Source organism: Phycodurus eques, chromosome 15 (assembly GCF_024500275.1).
Source record: "Phycodurus eques isolate BA_2022a chromosome 15, UOR_Pequ_1.1, whole genome shotgun sequence".
Classification (NCBI taxonomy): domain Eukaryota; kingdom Metazoa; phylum Chordata; class Actinopteri; order Syngnathiformes; family Syngnathidae; genus Phycodurus; species Phycodurus eques.
This window is the reverse complement of record NC_084539.1, coordinates 16,750,073-16,775,129: the sequence shown is the minus strand read 5'-3', so window position 1 is coordinate 16,775,129 and position 25,057 is coordinate 16,750,073. Positions and strand designations below refer to the sequence as shown.

The window sequence follows — 25,057 nt, the reverse complement described above, 5'->3', positions numbered from 1 at the left end:
CAACATTTAAAAAAAAAAAAAAAAAAAAAACACATTTCTTCTGAGTTTAGTCTCCTAATAATATGGCATTTATCGTTTAATGTTCCGATTTTATTCTTGTAATATGACTTTATTAATATTGTTAACTTATCTGACATTACAACTTTATTCACGCAGATGCTATAAAAATTGCAGTAAAAAAAAAAATTCCATTTTATTTTTGTCAAATTTTTAGATAAGTTAAATTAATCTTTCTTATATATATATATATATATATATAAATTATTTATGAGTAATACATTTTTCTGAAAAAAAACTTCTAACCTAATGTTAAACGTTATAATTAATGCTAATTATTAATTTCTGACTTTTTCAACATCGTATTTAATGATACTATTGATATATAATTTAACAAATAATAGTCATTATATTTTGTTACATTTAATGCAACTTCTTTTCCCATTGGGACCCATTACAAGTGAGGGAATTTATTCATGAAATTGTTTGTTTTGAAATCACCATCACAGTACATAGAGTATGAATTCAAAATGGACAATTGTGTCTCTTTTTATGATGTTAAGACCTCTTAATGAACTTTGTTGCAAATCCTCAGGATGAAGAACTGGACGAAAGAAGTATTCGACGTGTCAATGCAGTCTCCGACCACGAACACTCACTGAGTATCTCAGCCAATCAGGAAGTACTTTCTAAACGTTCCGCCAAGTGATGAGTGCAATAACGAAGGAACATTAGACCACCGTTGGCCTCATTTACACTCCTTTCTCTACCACGTGACTCTTGATTAACCTGCATTCAGCGTCGTCTCGCTCATTCCCAACCATCATCGTTTCTCATATTGAGATAATCTTAACTTTGAATGGATCGCATCAGTCAAGAAGCGAAGAAATTGCAATAGTGTCACAAGGTAATTTATATGAAAGAGTATTAGGGCCACACTGAAAAGACAAAAAACGATTACCTTGAGAAGTCGTAGAATTATGACTGAAACTCAGTGAAAGCTCACTAAAAGCACTTTCTGTCACAGTCTATCCATTCATTTTCTGTAACCGCTTATCTTGTTCAGCGTTGTAGGGAGCTGGAGCCGATCCCAGCTAGCTTTGGGCGAATGGTGGACTAACTACACCCTGGACTAGTGGCTAATCCACCACAAGGCACATATAGAGGCAGACAACCATTTACAATCTCACTCAAGAGTGGGAACTGAACCCATGCTGCCATGGGATTGAACCACTGCACTAACACTGACCTAAATATTACTGTGCGTATTGGAATTTTAAACTAACACAACTAAAATCAAATACAGTGACTTAGGAGAGTTTTTGGAGATTTCAGGCGTTTTTTGTTTTGTTTGGTTTTTTTTCTCAACTCACTTCACAACAAGCAGTAGTTTGGCAGTTAGTAAACAAAAAAGAGACGTCAAGCTGTTTATTGCCATAACCAATTGTAGTTTACTGTGAAACTAAATATAAAGCAAAGACAATTACACATTTCTTATTTAAAACAACCGCACAACTTTGCCTTAAGAATCTCTGCTAGTTTGATGCAAACACACAATGTAAAACGCCATTGACGAGCTACTGGAGAACTAGAACTATAGAAATATTTGCACACAAGCGGTGAAGCTACACATATAGATGACAATTTAAGCAGCAAAGTAGCCTAGTGGCACGTCTGCCTCAGTTCTGAATCTCTGTTCTGATCTTCCAGTTTGGAGTTTGCATGTTGTCCACATGCTTGCGTTTTTTGTTTTGTTTTATTAGGATAATTGAAGACTTCAAAAGAGTCCGGGGTGTACCCGCCTCTCGTCCAAAGTCAGCGGTGAAAGTCACCAACGACCTTAGTGAGGACGAGCGCTATAAAAAAAAAAATGACTGGATTTTACAACTTTTTATTAACTTTACAACTTTAGTTTCACAGCATTAGTGCTTTTTTCCACATAACTTCACAACTTTATTTTCACAACGGTTAACTTTTTGTTTATTCTCATATATTCTTGTAACATTTTGCCTTGTATTTTTCTGTGCAAATGGCTTTTTAATACTCCTTTGTTTATTCTCTCAATTTACTGTTTAAAAAGTGCCAGTGTATGCAGGTTTTTTTTTTTTGTTATTTGGGGAAACCACGTTTTGTGCCATACTTGAAGACTGAGTGGAAAAGTTGGACAAAAAAATAGTAACAGCTACAATTTAGCTGACACTGCCCATTTTTCCTCATCTCAGAATTCACACAAAACAAAAAAGAAAATACAAACGCCTTGCTGTTGCCTCTTAATGAATAAAGTTGTATTATAAGGTTGTAGGGGTTTAGGCTTAGCCGAAAAAATATCTTCCAATACAGAATGCCTTTTTGCTTCCAACCTTTTGCTGGTTAGACAATGTTACTGAAAAAATGATTTAGATTTACTTGACTGTTTTTTGTGGTCTTGCACCACCTTTACTTGCCATGTGTGATTTATTCTTCCAATGTATGGTGACAGTGTGGACAAACCGTACAGAGAACATAGAACCTCAGCCTTTAGGCAAAAGTAGCTCGCCGAGCATCCCAGACATGCACTTCAATGCAAATATTGATTTATCTGTGTTGTAGCCTTTCTAGACTGATCACTCTCCCCATGTTACACTATTTTTATAGCATTTGTCATCACAATCATCATCGATCATTTAGTTTACATGTAAGATTGCATTGCTGTGCTAATCCTCTCGAAGAAACGCGCAATTAAGAATTTATTAGCTAATTAAATTTGTAATCTCACTGCAGCCTTGTAATTAAGTTTTGATGAGAAAACATTTGAAGAACTTATTGGGATACCAGACTCACATTCACAGAATGTAGAAAAAAGAAAGTTGGAGTTGGTCTTTCTTCCCTTTCTTTGCAACCATAACAGCTCGGTAGACTATCTGCAACAAGATTTTGGAATGTGTCGGTGGCAATTGTTATCCTTGATCGACAAGAACATTGAGCGAGGGCCTTCCGCAAGCTGTTTCCACAAAGTCGCACAAAGAATTGCCTAAAATTTCTTGATTAAAATTAAAAATAAAGATTCTGAGGGAATAAGGGGTCTAACCCAATTAGCTGTTGTTCCATCAATGTGTTTCTCAATTCCTTACTACATGTAGTGTGATGTCAAATGCATGAATATTTTTCATTACTGTAATTTATTAAATAAATGCCTTAATACTGGGCTTTAAGAGCTCAGCGCTTTATCCAAGAACAATGCAACCTCTAAGATGAAAACACAGTCATTCACAGGACTTACCCCCCATCCCCCCACCTTAAATTCAGAAAAAAATGTCCTATACGAAGGAATACAAACAGTCTTTTCCAAGATCACACTGTGGTCGTCATAAAGGCTTTATTAACTGTGAACAGTTTTCTTAAGTGACACTACTTTTGTACAAGTGCACAACCTGTAAACCATAAAAACTGTCTTAAAGGCACAATTTGTTGCGTTGCAGCCTTATGAAATTAATTTTGATTTCTCAGTTGTAAAAAAAAAAAAAAAGTTTAAAAACTGCAGAACATAAGCCTAACTAGGCCTTTTATAGAATACCTCTAGTTTTGTCCTGCACATCTTCACTAATACCATTTGTTATGGCTTGTTCTTTTGGATTACCGTATTTTCACGACCCTATATAGGGCGCACCGTATTAAAAGGCGCAGTCTCAGTTACGACTCTGAGGCGGAACCGAAGTCTTTGTGTGATGTCCTGCACGAAGACAGTTTGAACTCTGACCTTTTGTGTTAACTTAGAGGCGCCTTTACCCCGAAAAAATTTGCCTAATTTCAAATTGTGCGACCTTAGCGGTTGCGCTGTTGAAACATCACATCTGATGCTAGCTGCAGTGGATCTAGAGTCTACGCACCTCTGTTCAAATGCCATGTTTCTGTAATATAAAAAATGAGACCAAGATAAATAATTTCCACCATTTATGTGACTAACCTGTACAACTCGATTTGAACAGTTCTTTTAACCGTTTTGAGACGGGAAGTAAAATTAATGTTATCTGAACAAAGCCACATCCTAGATACAAGAGGGTGGGCACACTTGTGCAGCCACATTTCTACAGTTTATTTTTACATCACTATCTCAATTTTGTTCTTCTTCTCAATTGAGTCGTACAAAGTATTGCCCATCTTAATGGTGGAAAATGTTTTGACGTGATTTATCTTGGTCTCATTTTTTAAAATCACAAAATGCTGGCATTTGAACAAGGACGTGTAGACTTTTTCTATCCAATTGAATCGGAGCCAAGGGGTTGTTACTTCTGGTGTGTTTTGCATGTTTGGGGTGTTTCCAAAAAAAGTAAGCACAAAGAAATAGATGTTTTTGGTCACAGTGAATGTTTGTTTGAAACGGTGATGGATGAGACTTTGATGCCAAGTGTGGAAGTACGCCAGGTGACTGAAACAAACACAACCACTTGTGCCCTCATTTAGCCTTTTGCTTTGATTGATAAGCACACAGTGTTTACCAGTATGCCTTCCCGCCATTGCTTAATGAGTATTTATTATGTTGTATTGTATGACTTTGATTATGAAGTATTACTAACAAAATCACTATTGTTTAATTTGTATGTTGTATATGATAAATAAATGATTCAATTGAAGGAATAAGCTGCGTTACTTTGGTGTTTACACTGTTTGTTGGACAATGACACAGGTTTTATGAGTTTGCCTTTACAAACCACTTCAATTCATTTGACATAAAGCAATGTGGTTGAAGTGAAGACTTTCAGCTTTTCATTGAACTTGCATAAAAATACGGCTTTTCAGAATTTAGACTGATGCATCATGTGTATAAATGAAGTGTTGGTACAGAGTCACCTACTTGTAAATCTAACTGTAATGTTTAATACTTGGAGGCAAAGCCTTTGTAGTCAACGAGTGCGTTTAGTCTGCAGCCCATGGACATCCACGCCTTCATTTGCTGCTTGTTTGTGGGTTTTGTAGCTTTTACTTTTTAAGTAAATAGCAACTTCAGTTGGCTTGAAACCAAACCACTGGCTTGGCTAAAAAAGAATATTCCTTTTATTTGCATACGTGTTTAGTTGCTTTTGCAGTCATCTATGGGAACATCTAGATTATTAGTTATGTTAGGATATATACACATAGATACATACCACCACACAATTCATCTTACTTCTGTCAGCTGTCACATAATCAATAAACACTGAGCAGCCATGCAGTACATGGCCATGGCATAACACTGCCTCCACCATGTTTAACACATGATGTGGTATGCTTTGGATCATGAGCTGTTCCTCTTAATCCAATTTTTCTTCCCATCATAATACAACTTGACATTGGTTTTGTCTCTCAAAGAATCTGATTCCAGAACATTTTTAGATGTCATCTGTCTCTCATGTTCACGAATGGTAGTCGTGGTTTGTGCCTTGCAAACTTGTCAACTGTCTGAAAATGGTGGTACAAAATAATTAGCCTAGAATGGAAAATAACATTCTTTTAAAACATCTGAATTAAAAGCTGAAAGTTTAAGCTTGTATCACACAATGACTGCTTTAATTTCAAATTAATTTTGCTGTATAAAGGCGAACTTAAAAAAAAAAAAAAAAAAAAAAAAAAAAAAAAGATTCATACCTCCTAAGTTAAACTGTTTCCTCCCCCTTCAATGATAAAGTACTTCTCCACTTCTGTAAAACTGTTTAATTATACACCATCGCTGTATAGAAAATCACCTTTGTGAAGGTACACTATACAGGTCACTGGGATCGGAATATTTCTGTTGAGCAAACCACACTGAACCTCCTTTTAGCAACTGTTAGCACCCCCAGTGATGTATTTTGTACATCAGTGTGATGCTCACATGTATATCAGCAGCTTGCAAGACGGCTGAAGGAAACAGTTGCGACTTAGTTTCCATGTCGACCTCACATGTTGCAGTTCTCTCTAAAAACAGAATATCTAACCTTCACTCCCACACGCGGGTCACAGCCTTTATTTCTAAAGACTCTCGAGACGATCTTTGCATTGTTTTTGTGCTGTCTTACATCACATTAATATGCAAACAAAAGTGAGCCATTCACCTGTTTCAGTCCTTTTTGTCCCCATTCTCAGATGGCCCGTAGGCACAAGGAGAAGGATGGCAGGCAATGCAACACAGGTGGAGGACGACAAAGCGTGCCAAGGAAAGGTAGACACAGGGATATTTGTGTGTATTTGCACTGCTCTAGTTAACCTTCTATAAACACTTGATCACCTTCACTTAGTAACAAGATTCAGTTAGAAGCTGACTGTACTCTTTAACAAATCTATTTGAAATTTCTGAAAGGTTTATATCAGTTGATAGTTAATTATGACAGGGTGGACATGTTAAGCTCGACAACATCCATCTGCACACATAATGTGATGAAACAAGTGTAAATATATTCTATGCACCTAGCAACTGTTTCAGCCATTGGAGGAATATACAATACATGATCAAAATAATAAATAAAGTCATGTAAAAATAAATAAAAATAAAATAAAGTTTTAACCACTAATTACACGTTAGCAGAGCAGTGTGAAGGACATACCATGCCACATCTAATGGAGAAAATGGTATAAAATGAAGTAAACGCATACTAAGAGACTTTTCATTTTAGTGTGTGACCACTTATAATTAGACCTCAGACTTTCATTATTCTGTTATATTTCCTTGATAACTGAGTTATTCTGATGAGGACACCAAAGACACTTCACGGTGATATTGACCCTGTGTTCACTGCCGTCTGTCGTCTTTCAGTCGAAAAATACTCATTTCCTGCAGGCCTCACTCCTTTTCACCGCTTCTTTTTTTTGTGGGGGGGGCTGCCCTTTTTTTAATTTTTTTATTTATTTATGTATTTATTTATAAAAAATATATATTGATCCAGTTTTGAGTCGCTGCTTCCTGTCTCTCCTAGCCCTCAGTGGCCTCTTTCCCCCTCGTGTGCTCGTTAATTGGCTGCTGATGCATTGAAGATTCAGAATTCTAGAGTGTTTTTGTGCAATAAACATGCACACATAATCTTGTCTCTATTGAAAGCTTGCTTTGTTTACCAATAGATTAGAGCATCATCTATGTCCACCAAAATAATGCTATTAAAAGAACCTGTAAAGCAAATTCGGAGATTTGAGCGCAAAAGAAAACCTGTCAATCGGAAATGATCACTGCAGGATATTTGACGTAGCTGCCATTGTACGCGTTATAAGAATCAGAATCATCTTTATTTTGCCAGAAAAGTTCCGGGGCTTGTGTCAAAAAAAAATATTTCTAACCCAAAATATGATATTTCTTCGGGGGTGGTCCAGATGATCAACCAGCACATCTACAAAGAGAACCCAAAATGATGGTTTGATGAACTAAAAAGGAGCTACGTTAGATGATTGTGTGAATTATATGAAGTTGAATGGAAAATGTGCGATGCCATTTTGAAGTGGGAAAAAAAAAAAAAAGTGTCCGTGTTCATGTATGCTACTTGCGTCAACTCATTTCTTGTGACATCCTCATTTGCCACTTTCTTTCTCGGCCACTGTAGACATGAATGACTCCAGCAAGGGCGTGTTTTATTTTCAGAAAAGCAAGAGTACAACTATCCATCTCTCCACCTTTGGGAGGACAGCCAATGCTGGTCTTGCTCCCTTTATTCATTCACTTTTGTAATAAGCTTAGCTATACCCACTGGAGGCTTCCCAATATCTTTACATTGCAGTATGTGCTAACACTGCACCAAAGACGCTCACATACACAGTGTAGTCATAAATATACAACAAAAAATCTGCCTTTTTACGGCACCTACAATTGTTTTGCAGCTTTGGAGAGCAATGGTGCGTCTTTGGGGACAGGAATTTCAAAGTATTGATAAAGTCATAAAGAAAGGGCTCAGCGGTATAGGGGCTTGTATGGTAGTGTAATGGTTGTCACGTCTGCCTCACAGTTTCGACAATCTGGGTATGGAATTGTGCATGTTCTCTCCGTGCTTACGTGCGTTTTCTTCATGTGCTGATGCTTCCTCCCACACTCCAAAAACACCCTTGTTTCATTGAAGAGTCCAAATTGTCCATAGGTTTGAATGTTAGTCAATGTTTTTTTTTTTGTCCCTACAGTGAATATGGAAATGTTCAAATGGCAAGTTTATGTGATATAAAAAAAATTAGACAAAGCTAAATCATTTAAAAACCTTTTCCACATTGTGTATATGTAATGTACTGTGGAAGACCATGGCTTGTAAACATCTGAACTTTATTTGGGTTTAATCAGACACTTTAAATGTAGCAGTTGTGTGCTGGCTCCCATTTAAGAAGTTTAAATGTGATTGGTTAATTCTGAGTGCAGTCACATCCCCAGTTATAAGAGGGTGCGCACTTCAGCAATCACATTATCCCGGTTTATTTTTTTTTACTTCGCCTCTCAAAAATAATTTGTTGTCAATTACAGTTTATAGCTCCTACTAATTGTACTTTTTTTTTTTGTGATGTGATATATTAGTGTGTGTGTTTTTATATCCACTGTATGTGCCCTGCAGTTGACTGTCGACCAGTAAAGGGTGTACCTCTGCGGTTGCCCAAAGTCAGCTGCGATATTTTCCAGCTTAGGCATGCCGCATGACCTTAATGAGGACAAGCTCTATCGAAACTGGCTGGGTGGATACATGACGAGCTTTCTCACCAAAACTCACAGCGTCCTCATTTGATCCCCAAACTTTATCCTTGTGATTTCCTCTTTTGTCTGTTTTCATCCAGTCGAAACATTCTCTCCACCAACCTCTCAATCGCTGACTCACCTGGCTTAAGCGTCGCAGCAGGAATACGTCGCCTGAGAGGGAAGGGAAGGACGATGGAGGCTGTGAGGGGAAGAAAATTGGTCTGCTGCAGTAGCAAGGTGAGCCAAGGTGGGGATAGGCATGGATGTCACGTAGGAGGAAGGCCTTCCCTCACACACACACACACACACACACACACACACACACACACACACACACACACACACACGCACACACACACACGGGTCGAACCCAGAGCCGATGCGAACGTCGTTAGTCTCGGAGGTGATTGTGGACCAGTAATGAGATTGCTTGGCTACCCTGTTAGGAAGAGTTATGTCACCACTAACAAGCTTGTAAATTCGCTTACACTGCAGTGAGCACACATACATGACCATTTACTGTTTCTCCAAATTCATTATAGACTAGGATGTTTCTGTACGATCTTCAGTCAGGGCATGAGAGTACACTATTAACTCCCGACACTATTAATCAATTGATTGATCAGGCTCAGGGGAAGGGCTTGTTCTGAAAGACACTCTAAAATCTTGTTGATTGTGGAAGAAGAGTAGTAGTTGCAAAAAGGGTGAACAAAACCAATTTCTCTTGCATTTTCTCTTCATGTAGGTATAATGGTCAGGTGGCCCAATGCTTTAATGTACGGTTGATATAAAACGTCTGCACAACATCTGTTTAAATGCCAGGTTTTTGTGCTATAAAAAAGTGAAACCGAGATAAATCTTTTTTTCCACAGATGTTGTAGTAGGCTTTTCCTGACATTTTCTTTGTATTAATTTGTTTTGCTTTCTAGCAGAAGCCTGAAAGTTCTGTGCACTGACTGCTATGTTAGAACTGTTCATAATTCTCTTGTCCATCTTTTCTAACTTGACAAAGGCCCCAGTTTCAGTGGACGAAAAGCAGTCCTATACCATGATGCTACCATCACCATGCTTCCCTGTATGTACAGTATGGTGTTCTTTTGGTGATAAGCAGTTTTGTGTTTTCACTTTTCACCAAACATACCTTTTGGAATTATGGCCAAAAAGATGTACTTTTGTTTTATTGGACTATAACAAAATCTTCCATACACGTGGGAGAATGTGTTTGGGGGCATACACAGCACTGCAAATGCTCATCACCAAAAGAACAGCATACCAACAGCGAAGCATTTTGAGAGCTGTTTTTCTTCAGCTCTAACTGCGACGTTAGTCAAGGTGGAAGGAATTATGAACAGTTAAAAATAGTGGTCAGTGTTAGCACAAACCCTTCAGGCTTCTGCTAGAAAGCAAAAAAAAAAAAAAAAATATATATATATAATTGAAATCAACACAAAAAAAAATATATATATATATATATATTTTTTATAAAAAAAAAAAATATATATATATATATTTTTTTTTTTGGGTTAGTCAGAGACACTTTATATGATGGCAGGCATGTGCTGACTCCCATTTAACATGAGTTTGAATGTGATTGGTTAATTCTCAACACAGCTACATCTGAGTTATAAGAGGGTGTGCACCCTAGATATGAAGACTAGATACACCACCACGCAGTAGCATCCCGGCTCCCCGACGTGCCTTCATGGTGGCCATGTTGGGGAGGTCGATGTTCCCATTAAAGGCAATGCAATGACATTGAAATTAAGTCATAACTTGTTCATTTCTCACCCGATTTTTTTTCTCTCTCGTCAACACCAAAGTGGGTGCTATCAATACATAACATTTGAAAAAAAGCCCCCGAAATACTTTTACCCGTGAAAGGTTACTACTCCCAGTTCCCTCATTTGAAATGCTGGTGGAAATCTGCTTTCTGCTGAGAGTACTTGAGTGAGTCTTGTCATGGTCTAGTTTTTACGTTTTGAGTGCTGCCGCCTTTGGTATCATGTTAAATCGGAACATTATTTGATTAAGTACAGTTAATCGTGTAAAATGGATTATAATGATATTGGCTGTGGTCGAATGAAATGCATTAGACGTACCCACATAAACACACAGTTCGCACCTGACCCTCCCATTCAGCCAGGAGCTGCCAGAGTGAATTAAGAGCTACTGCCATCCCAAACATACCACCGTGGACACGTGCCTGTTTGACCTTAACGCTGAAGGAGCTTTTTAGAAGAGCAGAGCTCGCTTTTGTCCGGAAGCATCCGCATCACAAAGGAGATACAGTAATGGCTGCCTTTTTAGTCCAGAGGGCCATCTCTCGCTTCACTGTCAGCGATCATGCACAGATGGAGTACTTGTGGTGGCAAGTAAAGTGACTGACAAGGGAGGACATTTTAGACTGAAAGAGATTAAGTGGCCAAATGCTTGGCCATACACGACTGTTAATTAAAAATGCAAGCAAAGGGAGGTTTCGCGCAGAGTGCCTTTCAAGCTTGGACTGCCACCGCAATGTCGTTATCGTTCATATAAGCGTACAGATAGCCTAGCTTCTTCTGTTTTTTGTTTTTGTTTTTAATTCTGTATTTAACTGGATTTATAATTTTTTTTTAGTATAATTTATCTGAATGCTCTGTGGCAACATGTTGCCACTTACAGGTTAGTCTTGACATAAGAAATTGGTATTTGTGTACCCCGCTTTACTTAATTTAACTTCTCAGGTATATTCTTTGTCTTTTTTAGAATTGAAATCAACAATCAAATTGTATGATGGAGGAACTACAGGTATAAGGGAATAGCTAAGTGATAACTCTAAAATTCAGTATCAAGCTGACATCTGCTCTTTGTAATTCTCCGCGACGTGTACACAATCATCATGCCAACGAATTAGGACCTTTTATTCTCCCACATCAACCATGGGATTCCAAGGCTCGTTTATTCCAGCCGGCTGAATGTCACCCGGTTGGGCGTGGACGGACTCCGTGACTGCGGGGATTCCCGTTACCCAGGCGGAATGACAATTACCATCCAGACGACTTTTGGCAAGCACAGAGGAGAGAGAGCGGAAGAGAGAGATGAGTCACCATCGTGAGAGGGAGTTCAGGGTAGCTGTCTACGATGATTAAATACTGAAAGATGTGCTCCCAATCTGCAGGGAGAAGGTGGAGGAGTGAATGAGGCTTTTTGGACATGCTAGACAATGGCACCGACTCTGTACTCCAATTATTATATTATCTCCCTTTTTTTAATTTCACCCAAGCAGGAGATTTATACCTCTATTAAATACAATGTTAATTAGAATTGCGGACAGTAGAGAATGCACGTCCGCTGGTCAGAGGCGAAGAAGTAGAATGCACCGGACGTTACCGTGACTTATTTAAAGTAGAAAGACACTGACACTGTCCAAGTACTGTCCAAGTGTTTCTGTGTCCTGCCACTAGGCAATGACCACCAGTCGTTATGTGGCTGACCGGGCAGTGTTGCTTGTTTAGCACTGGTACTCCTTTGATTTTGGTAGGTTTCTACTTCCTGTTTGTTCCATTCCCGTGAATTTGATAGTGGACTTGGTATTGAACCTTTAGTGACTGAAGTACCTCGATTTGACTCTTTTGTTTGAGCCTCATCTGTTTGTTGCTGTTTGACAAGTAGGAGCACTGAGTGAAGATGTAGGCTATCCACATTGAACAGTCCGCCAAACTCCATGCTTGCCGCTGTTCGTGTACTATCGGGGAATGCTTAGTGCACGCTATTTTGCGCCACGATGCGGAGCCATGGAGTTGAAAGTTCGGTTCACGTCTGGTGTCAAGGCAATATAAGTCACGAATCATGGTCTCCGTGGCAGCGAATAAGATCCACTTCTGACAAGTATCGTCATCACGAAGGGAGGATGAGGACTAATTAACAGGAGAAAGATGGAGAAGCCATGCAAATTGCTAAGCTATGGTGATGTAATCGCAAAATACAGAAACAAGTGTTTGGTTGATACAGTGCACTTGTCACATAGGTCTGGCTGGAACCACGTTAAAGTGGAGAGTAACCAACTTTGAGCAGCAAAATAGCACGCAAATTAATAAGTGCCTGGAGAGAAATTAATACACAGCGACACAGAATGCCGTCGAAACCTGAAATGAATCAGTAACTCACCGCATGTGTCACCTGAAAACAGGGGCCTATAAGGTTAAAAGTATATTCATAGAATCAAAATTTATAATATGAAAGAAGTTAACCTTTATTAGTTCCACAATTGGGAAATTTGCATTATTTCAGCAGCAATAGTGGATACAGGAAATACAAAAATAGCAAGCAAGAGAATCCATTTGTACAGGAAGCACATTGCACAAAATACAAACCTAAACTATTGTCCATGCATAAACTATCCAATCAAATCTATCCGCAGTTTTAATTGTTTGTTTGCACAATAGATTGCTGAGTTTTATTTTTGACTTTTGAGATCAGATTCATTTGATTTAATGGCCTTGCTTTCTTTACTACAAACAAACTTGGTGTAATGGCTAATTGATCCATAGACAGAGATATTTTTGACCATGGCCTGTTGAAATCTCATATACTGTACATTCTTGAATCAGGCTACCACTGCGCCCGCCATTACAAGGTTGACGGCATAAATACATTAAAATAACAAATATTGAAAATGATGATTATGGAGTAATGATTATGTTGTGCATTTGAACAGTATGCAGAATTGTTCGTCCTATTACGTAATATACTGCAATAACTCTCCTTCGGTAATGTTCTTTGCATAATTTTATAAATATGGAAATTCAGACATAGTGAATTTGTATAGGGTGGTCATAAAGAATTTGAGTGCAAATGAAAAGACAGTCCAGGTAGATACAGTGACCACAAGGGCTATGTATTGTAATTAGAGAGTGGCCCCCTCACCAGGACTCCAACCTACTTCCAAAGTTAATATAAAGTACACACATTTATTGGTCTTGTTTTTTCGCTTCTGCTGGCAGCTGCTCCACAAAACATGAAGTGTGTGCACACTCCACTCCCAGGTCTTGATAAGGATCTGCCTGTATGGCACTTTATTTCGTACCAAGCTTGCTTATTGCCTGCCTCTTGGACGTTTTCACGCTCCGTTTATCCATCTCGGCTTGCTTTTGTAATTGTATGCACTCGTCCTCCTTACGGCGAAATTGATGTGCTGGCACGAGTCCTCGAACACAGAGGGGATAAATGTCTGCTGGCTGACCTTGTTTGAGATTTTTCTTCTGCAGCTGGACTATCTTGGGAGGTGTGGACAAAGAGCAGGGTAGAACAAGAAATGTGTGTTTCTGGGAAGAATATATGCAATAGGACAAGCATAATTGTGTGCTTATTAGAGCCAGAGAACCAGCATGTGCGAAGGCCCTCTTGAAATTGGTTAGTTTGTTTGTCGTCATTATTCATAGAGCAAATGAATTGCCTCTTTGCTCCAAAAATATTTTACTCAAAAACATTTCGTAGCACAAACACACGCACACACACACAGTCTCTTTCCTGTCTGTGCACGGATTGCGCTATCAATCATCCGCCCAAGAGAATCTTTCCTTCTACCAGTGCACTCGATTTCGATGCCTAGCTTGTGTCACTTAACTGCCGCCATCCGTCTCGCCTGACCCCGCCCCGCTCGGCCAAGGCAGGTGAACGTTGCACGGTGCCCTCGCTTCTATGGTGATATGCAGTGGCGTTTCAGTCGCGCGAGACATCAGCTGCCTAATGCTGTGCCACTCCTCCTTGCCCCCATTAACACACACCTCCCTTGCACCTTTTTAATCTGCATCTTGTCCTTGCAAATGCTCGTCGTTTTGTGTCGTCCCTCATCTCCAGCTCGCCTCTGTCATGAGAATGGGCTTTAGTGACAAAGTGATGGGCTTTAAGTGGAGCATGCTGCGGTCAGTGTGACAAATAGAGCACAAATCTTTGAAGATCCTTGTTGTACAGGCGAGACAGGCCATCATGTTTTATTTGATATTCACGTTCGATGGACTGGTATCAGCGATAACAGTGGTTAGTGTTGTCACCATAATGAGCGTGCACAACGTCTTCCAACGGTTGAACGACTCAAATTATTTTGTAGTTGACTACAATGTGATGAAACTCGAAATGAAGTGGATTAATCGATGACGTCATTAATATATATATATATATATATATATATATATATATATATATTTAGCACATTACAGCCGTCCCAACCTTTTTTGAAAAAAACAAGTTTAATATTATTATTAATCTATTGTTAATAGTGTTAAGTGATTGCGGGACAACAACAGCGTGTAACAGGTCGACTACAAAACCAGACACGACAGATCAATATTGAACAGCAATAAATTGAGACTGTAGATCGGTTTAGTGACCTGGGCAGTGTAATCGATAGCAAAGGCGATGTGGAAAAGGATGTTGTTTGCAGACTGAGGAAAGGAGAAGACGTTTTTCCATTGACATCAAAAGCGTTGAAACCAACAAGAACAAAACAAGAAAATTAGAGCACCATTGTGTTGCCGACTGCGATCTACGTCAGCCTGGAAAAACACAGTAAGAATTGCCGATAAATTGGGCGTTTTCCATCAGCGATGCCTAAGAAAAATACTGAAAATCAGATACACAGACCACATCAAAAACAAAGAGGTCCTAGAGAGAGCGAAAATGAGGAAGCTGACAGAAATGGTCGCAGAACGATGGTTGAAATTGGCCAGAACATCCTGAGACTACCAGACACCAGAATTGTCAGAACAGCAATGAAGCGGACACTATCAGGAGGGAAAAGAGGAAGAGGCAGAGCAAGGAAGACATGGAGGGTGACGCTGTTGGAAGATGTGACTGAAAGATGAGTAATAGAAGAGGAGGAAAGAAGAAGGAGATGAAAGAGTGGCAACATGCACTCGATAGAAGAGCTGGAGAACATCGTAGGCGAGCGGACAAGGTGGCGCCGAAGCCCCGTGTGTAAGAGACGAGGCGTGGAGGGACATGAAGAAGAAGTGTCAAGTCACAGTTTTGTTGTTCGTGATCTAACCCAAAGCTGAAAGTGTTTGCACAAAAAACAATTTAAAAAAATAAATACAAAGCCACTCCTGACTGGCTTCTTTTGTGACCATTGTGGGCTGCGCTATTGATCTGTATTGCAATCAGTCAAGCACTGACATAACGTCAGGGTCAGAAGAAACACTAACATCTTTGGCCGATGCGATTTTATGGCCAATATGTCTTTAGGGCCCTTCCATTTCTCTGTTTGTCACGTCGTCCTTTTTTAAGCAGGAAAACATGACCTGTCCTCTCCCACCGCTGTGTCCCCCTGGTGCCCGTTCACATTTCCCTTCCTCCTTCTCTTTTTGTTCCTTTGCCTTTTCCCCTCTCATTCATCCCTCCCCTGTGATTTCCTCATCTACAGTCCATCGGCACACACTCTCGCACAGTCTCGGTCAAAGTCGCCTGGAATTTTTTATTACTTTACTGGCCACACCAACCCAGTTGTGCTATGCTTATTGATTTTTATTTATTTATTTATTTATTTTTTTTTAAATCTCTGATGTTCTACTGTATGCGCGTGTGTGTATGTGTGTCTTGCGCGTGTGTGTGCACGCGCGCATGCTGTGCACATACCAAAATATAAGACGCCCAAGGACATCTTGTGAATTTGCAATGCTGTTAAATTGACCCGCGGGTTGAATGAGTGATTGATTTGACGATCAGAGGCTAATCGTCCGTTCCGACGCAATTTGTCTCCTGTCAGGCTGTTATCTGCTTGCATGATGAGTGTGCCTGTCTGCATTTGTGTGTGTTCTTTCTTACCAAATGTAAAAACTGCCCCCAAGCTTCTAGTTCAAACGATTGATCTGTCACTCCTCCCTCACCTGACTTACACTTAGAGGTCACAGCAGTTCTTTTTAATCCTTAGGAAATACACTGGGTAAAAATGATGGGCTACCATGCCTTTCCAGCAAATTAAAGCAGAAAAGTAACTTACCATCCATTTACTTTCTGTACGATTTATCCTCATTAAGGTCACAGGTGAGCTGAGGTGGCCTATCTCAGCTGACTTTGGGTGGGAAGCGGAGTACGCCGTGGACTGGTCGCCAGTCAATCGGAGGGCATTCCCAAACAAGGATTCACGCTCACATTCACGCCCATGGAACATTTTGAGTCTTCATCGGACCGAAAGTGATTGCAAGCTGAAGTACTCGGACAAAACCACGCAAGCATGGGGAGAACAGGGATGGGGTGTTTATGTATATAGGCTTCAAAAGGCAGATTTAAAAGGACTTTTTCGAGTATGTGGAGAGCTTAACTTCCGATGTGCAGGTACCAACCACCCCTGCACATTTATCTGTTACTGGCGAGTGCACATAAGTGATACATTTTTTTGTTTTGTTCATACTTACAACTTATTTTTACACTTTTTACTTCTTTCTTAGTTTGGTACTTCTATAGCATCAAAGGGTGAATAGTTGTACTTTAGTTTTTATTACGGGCGGCACGGTGGGTAACTGGTTAGCACTTCGGCCCCACAGTACTGAGGAGCCGTGCGAGTCAAGTGCGGTCGGCTCCAGGATAAGCGGTATGGAAAAAGGATGGATGGGTAGTTGTATTACATAGCAGTAACTTCTTTCCGCACTTGTATGACAGTTAAAGTGTAAAAAAAAAATCACTCAAAAATCATTTCACAATATGAAAACAAATCAAATCAAGCAGCGTCCACTGTAATGATACATTACACACTGCAGCCCCCGAGTGATGAACAGTCCACACGTTGCTCGCGTCCATCACATCCCACTTCCACGCACCCCTCCTCACTGTGCTGCTGCTGATGCTGTGATGATTTCTCCACGCGCTCTCTCTCTCTCTCTTTCTCTCTCTCTCTCTCTCTCTCTCTCTCTCTCTCTCTCTCTCTCGCTCGCTCGCTCGCTCTGTCGGTGCACGTCCACTTCAATGAGACACAGAGCAGAGAGTGAGGAGGACTCCATGCGTGTATTTCCACGCGGTCTCCGCCGCACGTGCTCCCTTTTTTTTTTTTTTTTTTTTTTTTGCTGCTGGCGGATTTCCTCTTTTGTCGCATTCCCTTCATCCAGCCACGAGAAACAGAGAGACCGAGACCGAGTGTGTGCTTTTTTTCTTTTTTAAATTTTTTTTTTTTTAATTAGTGGTGGGAATGATCTGCTTTCCGTCTGCGTCGTTTCCATGCCAGCATGGGAACCGCCGTGTCCAAAAGGAGGAATTTGAGAAACGACGCGATATCGTCCGTCGCAGCAAAAGTTAGGTGAGGGACGGCATGCTTAGCTCCCTCTTCCTTTACGTGTATATGTTTATATTTGAATGACGTGACATGGATGAGCTTCATTGTGTCCTTGTCCCGTGTGAAATGGCGCAGCAAAATGCTTCTTGCGCGTAAGGGAGTTCAACGCAGGACATGTTGGGGAGTCTCCGGGCTTCTGTGTTTGTGAATGAAGCGTCATTGTGCAATGAAAGTCATGCAGGGGGCTGCACTGTAAAAACAGCATGACTTTGTTTTTGGAGGGGGTTGCCCTTTAAACAAAATGACGTCAATCAGTCAATCAATCTATCAATCAGTCAACTAATCAGGAAGTGATCAGCAATCTTTCTCACTCCAATCTGGCAAAGCGGACACTTTGCCAGGAGTCCATACAGTTCAGTCTTGAGGGACCATACAAGCTAATGTGGATTATTTATTCATGTTTTACATTTTTATAAATGCATGCAGCATCTCATCTGCGTGGTGCCGTGTGATTCCAATTCGATCAATGAATGACCTTGACTTGGCATCACGAGTGTGGGCCGATGTGCTGTTACGTCATCCGCCTTCCTCCTCCTCTGTCGTCTTTGAACCTCGCGCGGCCTTGTTTGCATGCGGTGCTGCGTTTGTATGTGTGCCACCTTGAGAGGAGATGTGCTTCTCATACAGAGTGGCGAGTGGCTACACTGGCCTGAGTGGGAAGCCTGCATTGTTAGGAAGGTGGCAGGAGAAGGCCATTTCTGTTCCTCAACTGGACTCTAGTGTACCCCAGTTGGTTAATAAGTAGATTTTACAATAACTCTCCTGTGGTACAAATAGTACGCCATTGCCATGTATGTGGACCTTCTACCTTCGGGGTGTACAGGTAATGGTTTTCAACATCTTCATCATCAAGAGCCCACACGTGACAGGGGGAAATAAACCAATTGCTGCTTACTGCTCTTTTGTAGTATGCGGTGGACTCGAGGTGGCCGACACAGCACACCACACGAATAACAATAGATCCACGACAATCCAGTCCCTTTCTGAAACCGTATGTCTGTCGTAGTACCGAACGTGACCTGTGAGAGGCAGCATGGTGCCACAGGGCATCCGGACTGCCAGAAAGTAGTACAGTCAATATGATATGTTCCAGACCCACCAGCAAGAACTGAACATCTCAATTGAATCTCATTTAGCAGCTGAAACGTGCAACCGTAAATGTAGCTCTCCTTTCCTACATGTGAGGGGACTACGTATTTCTGTGTTCGTAGATACGATCCACCAAAAATTATGGGATGTAGCAGAGTCCCAAGTCGGTGAACCATGAACACTGTAGAAAATAGAAGCAGGGAGGCTAATGGTCAGCCTATATGGTAGCCTAACTACATTGCGGTTGTAGTCTTGTAATTTTTATTTTGGTGAATAACATTCCACTCAACACAACCATGCAGTTCTTATTCTATTTTTGTCTGGCAACAGCGTGACTTTGAGGTTGCTTCCATTTCACGTCAAAATCGGTGAGTCTGGAGCCAGGTCGGGTGAGTCGGGAGGTTGCTCCAGCATGGCGATGTTCTTCTTGGCCAGGAACTGTCAGATGCTCAGGGCGTTGTTGAAGCAGCCACGAGTTGTCCTGCAAAAACTCTCGCCTCTTCTTGCGCACTGAACGAAGCAAACTGTTCATTGTTTATGTGCTGGTTGATCATCTAGCATAATGCTAACAACAACATTTACACAACCGATATTTGAAAACAAACAGTGAAGCTACACACGTAGACCGACATAAAAATACTCACAGGCATACATTTGTTATCATTTGCGAAAAATGACTAATATTCCTGCAGTTTACTGAGTCAGTTGTGGCACCCTTCTCCGTATGTGTCTCTATGTCTTTACTATACTGCCCCAGGTGGGAAAGGCGCGCACAACAGAAGGAGCAGCACAATGCCCATTGAATTAAAGCAACAAAAAAAAAAAGTGGCAAAACTGTTTAATTTTTTACGTTCCATTAAATTGTTATTACTGTACGCTTTTATAAAGTATAAAGTACAAGAGTCCCAGTTTGTTTTGTTTTTGGGGGATGGTGGAACGGATTAATGGCAATTCTATTAATTTGAATGGGGAAGAATAATTTGAGATGTGAGTGTTTTGAGCTATGAGCGTGGTCACGGAACAAATAAAATTAATTTCTCAAGGCACCACTTTACTGTATATTGCTTGGAATACTTTCTTGAACTGTAATAATATTTCATGGTTAGCCAAATTCAAGGACATAATTCGTTGTCCCCAGTCGAACACGCTGTCCCTAATTAAAAAGTCTTGTAATAAAATCCTCCCTAATAAGTAGTCGGCCGTACGGCTCGGTTGAATTTCGGTGCGTTAATAGCGCTATGGACCTTGGCTCCGGCTGATAGGAAACGCTGCTCAATCCCATCCAATATTTATTAGCTACTCACCGGCACATGACCCTGCAAATGTACAAGCCAGCATGCCAAAGTGCTTTTCGCCAAATTTTAACTGCACAGGCACACACCGTCAAGCAAACCATCATCTCGGTGAATATACTGTGTAATGCAGGGTTTCATCTTCGTGCTCCCTTTCCTCAATGTGTTCTTTTAGAAGGGCAGGCTCAAATGATCTTTCTGCACATCTTCAGTATTCGATCAGTGCTGCTACACTCAACCGTCATTCCACACTGGTTTGAAGTAAGGAAGGTTGGCCAAGCACCACCGACTTTTCATTTTGAGTAACCGGCCAGGACACCGGGATATCGAAAGTTACGTTATGAACAGGCGAGAGCGCGGAAATGCACTTTGACATAGATTTTGGGTGGGGATGAAGATTTCTTTTTTTCAACAGTAATCTATACAGTATTTTGTTCATAAGATCCCTTAGTAATACCCAATGACACTTTCCAAGTTCTCCAGAAGATCAAATATAAAGGATGAAACAAATAATAACAATAGTCGGTTGCACACAATTCTCTATTTCCGCAAACAGTGGCTCGGGGCGTTTATTTACTCAACTGCTGTAGTGCGAGACCTTTATTTTATGTGTTGGAATACTAAACAATGACGCCGGTATTTTAGAATTCATGTCAAGTCGAGCAGAAAAAATGAATATGAATAAGAAATAAGCCACATAGCTCCCCTAACAATAACATGAACGCACAACAGTGTGGAGCAACCACCAGCCAGTCTGTTGGAACACTATTCCACAAAACAGAAGACGATCTTCACAACTGTGCAGGAGTAAATATTGAATATTGAGCAGCTCGGTAGGTGCTGCTGTCTTGGTTCGCAATGCATTGGTTCAGCAGTTAATTCTCCAGTGTGTTCCACTAACATGTCTATGTGTTCACTGTGATGGGTTAAATGCAGAGAACAAATTTCGTGTGCATGCATGCGTGTTCGTGATCATAAAAGATGATGATTCTTCTTCTTCTTATATTATCCATGTATTGTTAGAACAGTCTCGGAAATGAGATGCGGTGCTACCTTGACTTGCGAGTTTAATTTTCTTCCTTGGCCAAGGTTGTAACTCAATTTACTCTTCATAGGGTTAGTCTATTCAAATCTATTTTCGCCATTGAAATTTCAATGACATTAAGCCCCCACCCAAAAAGCACACCATTTTTTGTTGCATTTTAATAAAGAAAACTACCACTGTAAAGTCTAATTATAAAAGCATAATAATAGACTAATAATATAGACTAGAATAATAAACTGGTTTTATTAAGTGTCTTTAGGCCAAATCTCTCTCTCTCTCTCTCTCTCTCTCTCTCTCTCTCTCTCACACACACACACACACACACACAATTTGGTTCGGTACACATCGACAAAGCGAGTGCTCATAACTTATAAGCCAAGCTACCGCTATAATTACTTAATGACCCTATTTTATTTCCCCTGATGGAATAAGAGAAGCGACTATTTATCCGAAGTGGGGCACACAAGAGGATCTAACAAATTGTTTTTAAATGTGAGGGACCCCACACATGCCGCGGTAAAAAAATGGGGATTGTTACTGCTGTTATAATGTAGTTTGTGCAAACTCCACTGCTCTTCACCAAAAGAACACCATACCTACTGTGAAGCATGGTGGTGGCACATCATGCTTTGGGGCTGCTTTTCTTCTGCTGGAACTGGGGCCTTAGTGGAAGTGGAAAGAATTTTGAAAAGTTCAAAATAGCAGTCAGTTTTGGCTCCAAAAAAACAAAACTTCAGGCTTCTGCTAGAAAGCAAAATAAAAATAAAAAATCAGGAAAAACCTACTAGAACAACTGCAATTTATTTGGAGTTAATCAGCGGCACTTTAAATGGTGGCAGGTGTGTGTTCACTCATTGAACTTGAGTTTGAATGTGATTTAATTTTGAACACAGCCACATCCCAGTTATGAGGGTGTGCATACTTGTGCAACCAGGTTATCTCAGTTTATTTTTTACATCGCCTTTTTGAAAAACGATTTTTGAAAATTAATTTCACTTTAGTTGTGCAGGTTACAGGTGGCATTAATGAAATAAAAACAAGTTTGAAATGATTTATCTCGTTCTTTTTCTATCGCAAAAACCTAGGGTGTGCAGACTTTGTATATCCACTCTACGATTGTCGGCCACACCTGTTTCTGAGCTGGTGTAAAAAGCACTCTTAAGACATCCCACACCACAGAATAATAGATCAGGATAAGCTTGCAGACATCTGACAATTGGGCATTTGCCGACTTTAATCGCATGGGAGGGAACAGTCTCAAATTTGGCCCGATTGTCGTTATGCGTGTACCCCACTCGAAGTGGACGTTCCACCTAGCGACTAATTGAGACACAGCATAAGAGGGATGTCCGGTATTTGAGGAAATACAGATCTATCAGATACCCAGGTATGACGGGGTATGACGTCAAACTGCACTCAAGCAGAGTAGGATGGTCGCGTGTGTGGCTAGAAAGTCCCAACTAACATCTTATGAAATACACAAAAAAAAAATGATATTACCTAATTAATTCTAAAACTGAGCATATCGCTGTAGTGTGAGGATACAGACAACAAACGTGCTGCCTTCTGAGTTGGTTTTGGATGACCAAAGGCGAGATAGACCCACTGCGGAAACCGTGGTTGGTGTTAGTAACGACATCTGACCAGCAAACCTTTGCTACAATTATAAATTAAGATGTCTGAGCCGAACATAAAGACGAGGGGAGCAAACCCTGCTATTTAATAAGAAACGGCATAGGAAAATAAGACTAGTCAGATCTGGTGTGTGTTTTTGAAAACACCGTAGCAAGAAAGAGCTGCTCGGTGGCAAAGAGAGTACGTCTTCAGTTTATGGATGGCTGGTTATGAAACAGGTCACGCTCTCACTTCCAGCAGCTCATGAGACACAATGAGCCGGTGAGAGCGTTCAATGGAGGCTCTCCAGTGCCGTCACATAGATTGTAAAAGCTTTGATGGCGCTCACCCCGCCAGAGAGGAGGGAGGAGGCCCGATGCAGTCACGCCCCGAGGCCGTCGGACAAGGGGTTAGCGCTGTGAGGGCGTGACAGATGAAAGGGTTTTACACATGGATGCAAATTAAATATCCTTATTGTATCCAGGATGGTCGACAGGTGCGGTTGTCTTTTGTCACGAGCCACTCTACTTGGTTACATAATGATTTTTTTTTTTCTTAACCTGATATTTATACGCATTGACGCAAAGGAAAAGGAACCCTCTGAAGTCAGGAGGACCGGTTTTACATCAACAATGCTGGTTACACTTTTGGATTCCTGATTCTTAGTAAAGTATCCTCAATTGAGTAACAATTTCACCATCACATCTTCTCCATCTGTGTTCCTCCTCCTCTTTGTAGACCGAGTGTCAATGTTTCACCATGAAATATGCTGTCTGAATGAGTGAGTGACTTTTTCATTTTATTGGGACAGTGGAGTTTTATTGCAAGTATCGTAACTCAAGTATACTCATTCCGATTAGAGATTTTGCTAACACCTTTTGTCATTGTAGTGCTTTTTGGCCTCTGTCAAGGCAGGACCCCCAGTCGATTGATCCAATTCGATTAGTGCCAATATAACTGATAAGGTTGAGCACAATCTGTTCTTGGATGCTCTCAAGTTTTGTAGACTTGGAAACTAATTTTCCTTTGGAAATAATGAAAATAGAGTTATTGGGTCAAACTATCACCATAAAACCAGTATTAACACATAACACACATTTAAGTTAAATCGTGAAACATTGCAGTGCCACAATTATAATAATCAACTTCGCAATTATAAGTTTCTCGTTGGACCAGAAAAAAATGTAAATGACTGACCTATATCATAACATGTACCTTCTTGATTTAGATAAATATTTGCATCAATATGGCTAAGGTAGCTGGAGTCAAACCCCTCCATGTCTAAAATGCGTGTAGTAGTTGGAGTTGATCGTTGATTCAGTCATCGAGTGTTGTTGACGTTTTAGTCAGCTTCCACATCGCGCACTTTGCTTATGATCACGTTAAAAAAAAAAAGCCCACACTGCAGGCCTCTAAACATTTTTCTGCTGCAAAGCTGCGCATATTGGTAGGAAATCTAATTCAATTAGTACATCTGAGAGGATGAGGAGATTCAATCAGGAGCACTGCAAGTGAGGCATCTGTTTGCTTGGCAGCCCATTGTTTACAGCGGCGAGACGCCTGGAGGGACATTAGGCCTGATGGTATTCAAACCATTGGGAACCCTGCCAGGAAGTGTTTTTAAACCACAAGGCTCCTGTCCTCTCAAGATATATGGTCACTGTGTTAAATAGCACTGGGAATAGCCAGGAGACAATCACATGCGAGTCGATAATGTGACGACTTGGTGCCCATGGCGGCATCATTTATCGTAAGTGTCCTTCTGAGTCGACCTGCTGATGTGTACGTGTAACTGAGATATCACCTCATTATCCATTATATGTGTACTGAGTATGTGTACATGTATATATTTACTGAATACTGTGTATAATTGTCAAACGCAAAGGCAGAAAACATTACATTGTGTTGCGTTGTCAAAGGCACAACACAAGAAGAACAGTTAAACTGTATTGAAGGCAGCAAACATGACTTAAAAAGCCTCTACCCAATATGTCTTCTAGATGCTCGATAAAATTGGCAACCCAATTAAAATAAATAAATAAATAAAAAAACGAGCCGGGATGAAAGGCGCAAGACAAGAAAAACTGCCTAAA

At 40.4% G+C, this 25,057-nt stretch overlaps 2 protein-coding genes across 10 annotated transcripts in view; both read left to right on the top strand.

Annotated features, from left to right (window-relative positions):
* The window catches only part of pnpla7a (patatin-like phospholipase domain containing 7a), a 55,485-nt gene that overhangs the window by 26,250 nt on the left and 4,178 nt on the right, over positions 1-25,057 (top strand). For 4 of the 9 annotated variants that reach the window (XM_061698431.1, XM_061698429.1, XM_061698430.1 and 1 more), the window contains exon 36: positions 593-4,608. In XM_061698431.1, coding sequence (XP_061554415.1) covers positions 593-706 — 114 coding nt within the window. In that variant the 3' untranslated portion in view covers positions 707-4,608. Of the gene's footprint in view, positions 1-592; positions 4,609-6,075; positions 6,171-8,721; positions 8,861-25,057 lie in introns of those variants that run through there. The other 5 variants (XR_009769912.1, XR_009769911.1, XM_061698436.1 and 2 more) reach the window with 5 other exon arrangements.
* nsmfa (NMDA receptor synaptonuclear signaling and neuronal migration factor a) overlaps positions 17,749-25,057 on the top strand; it is a 37,215-nt gene continuing 29,906 nt past the window's right edge. The window contains 1 exon segment of the mRNA XM_061698442.1: positions 17,749-17,888. Within this exon segment, the coding sequence (XP_061554426.1) occupies positions 17,818-17,888 (71 nt within the window). The 5' untranslated portion in view covers positions 17,749-17,817.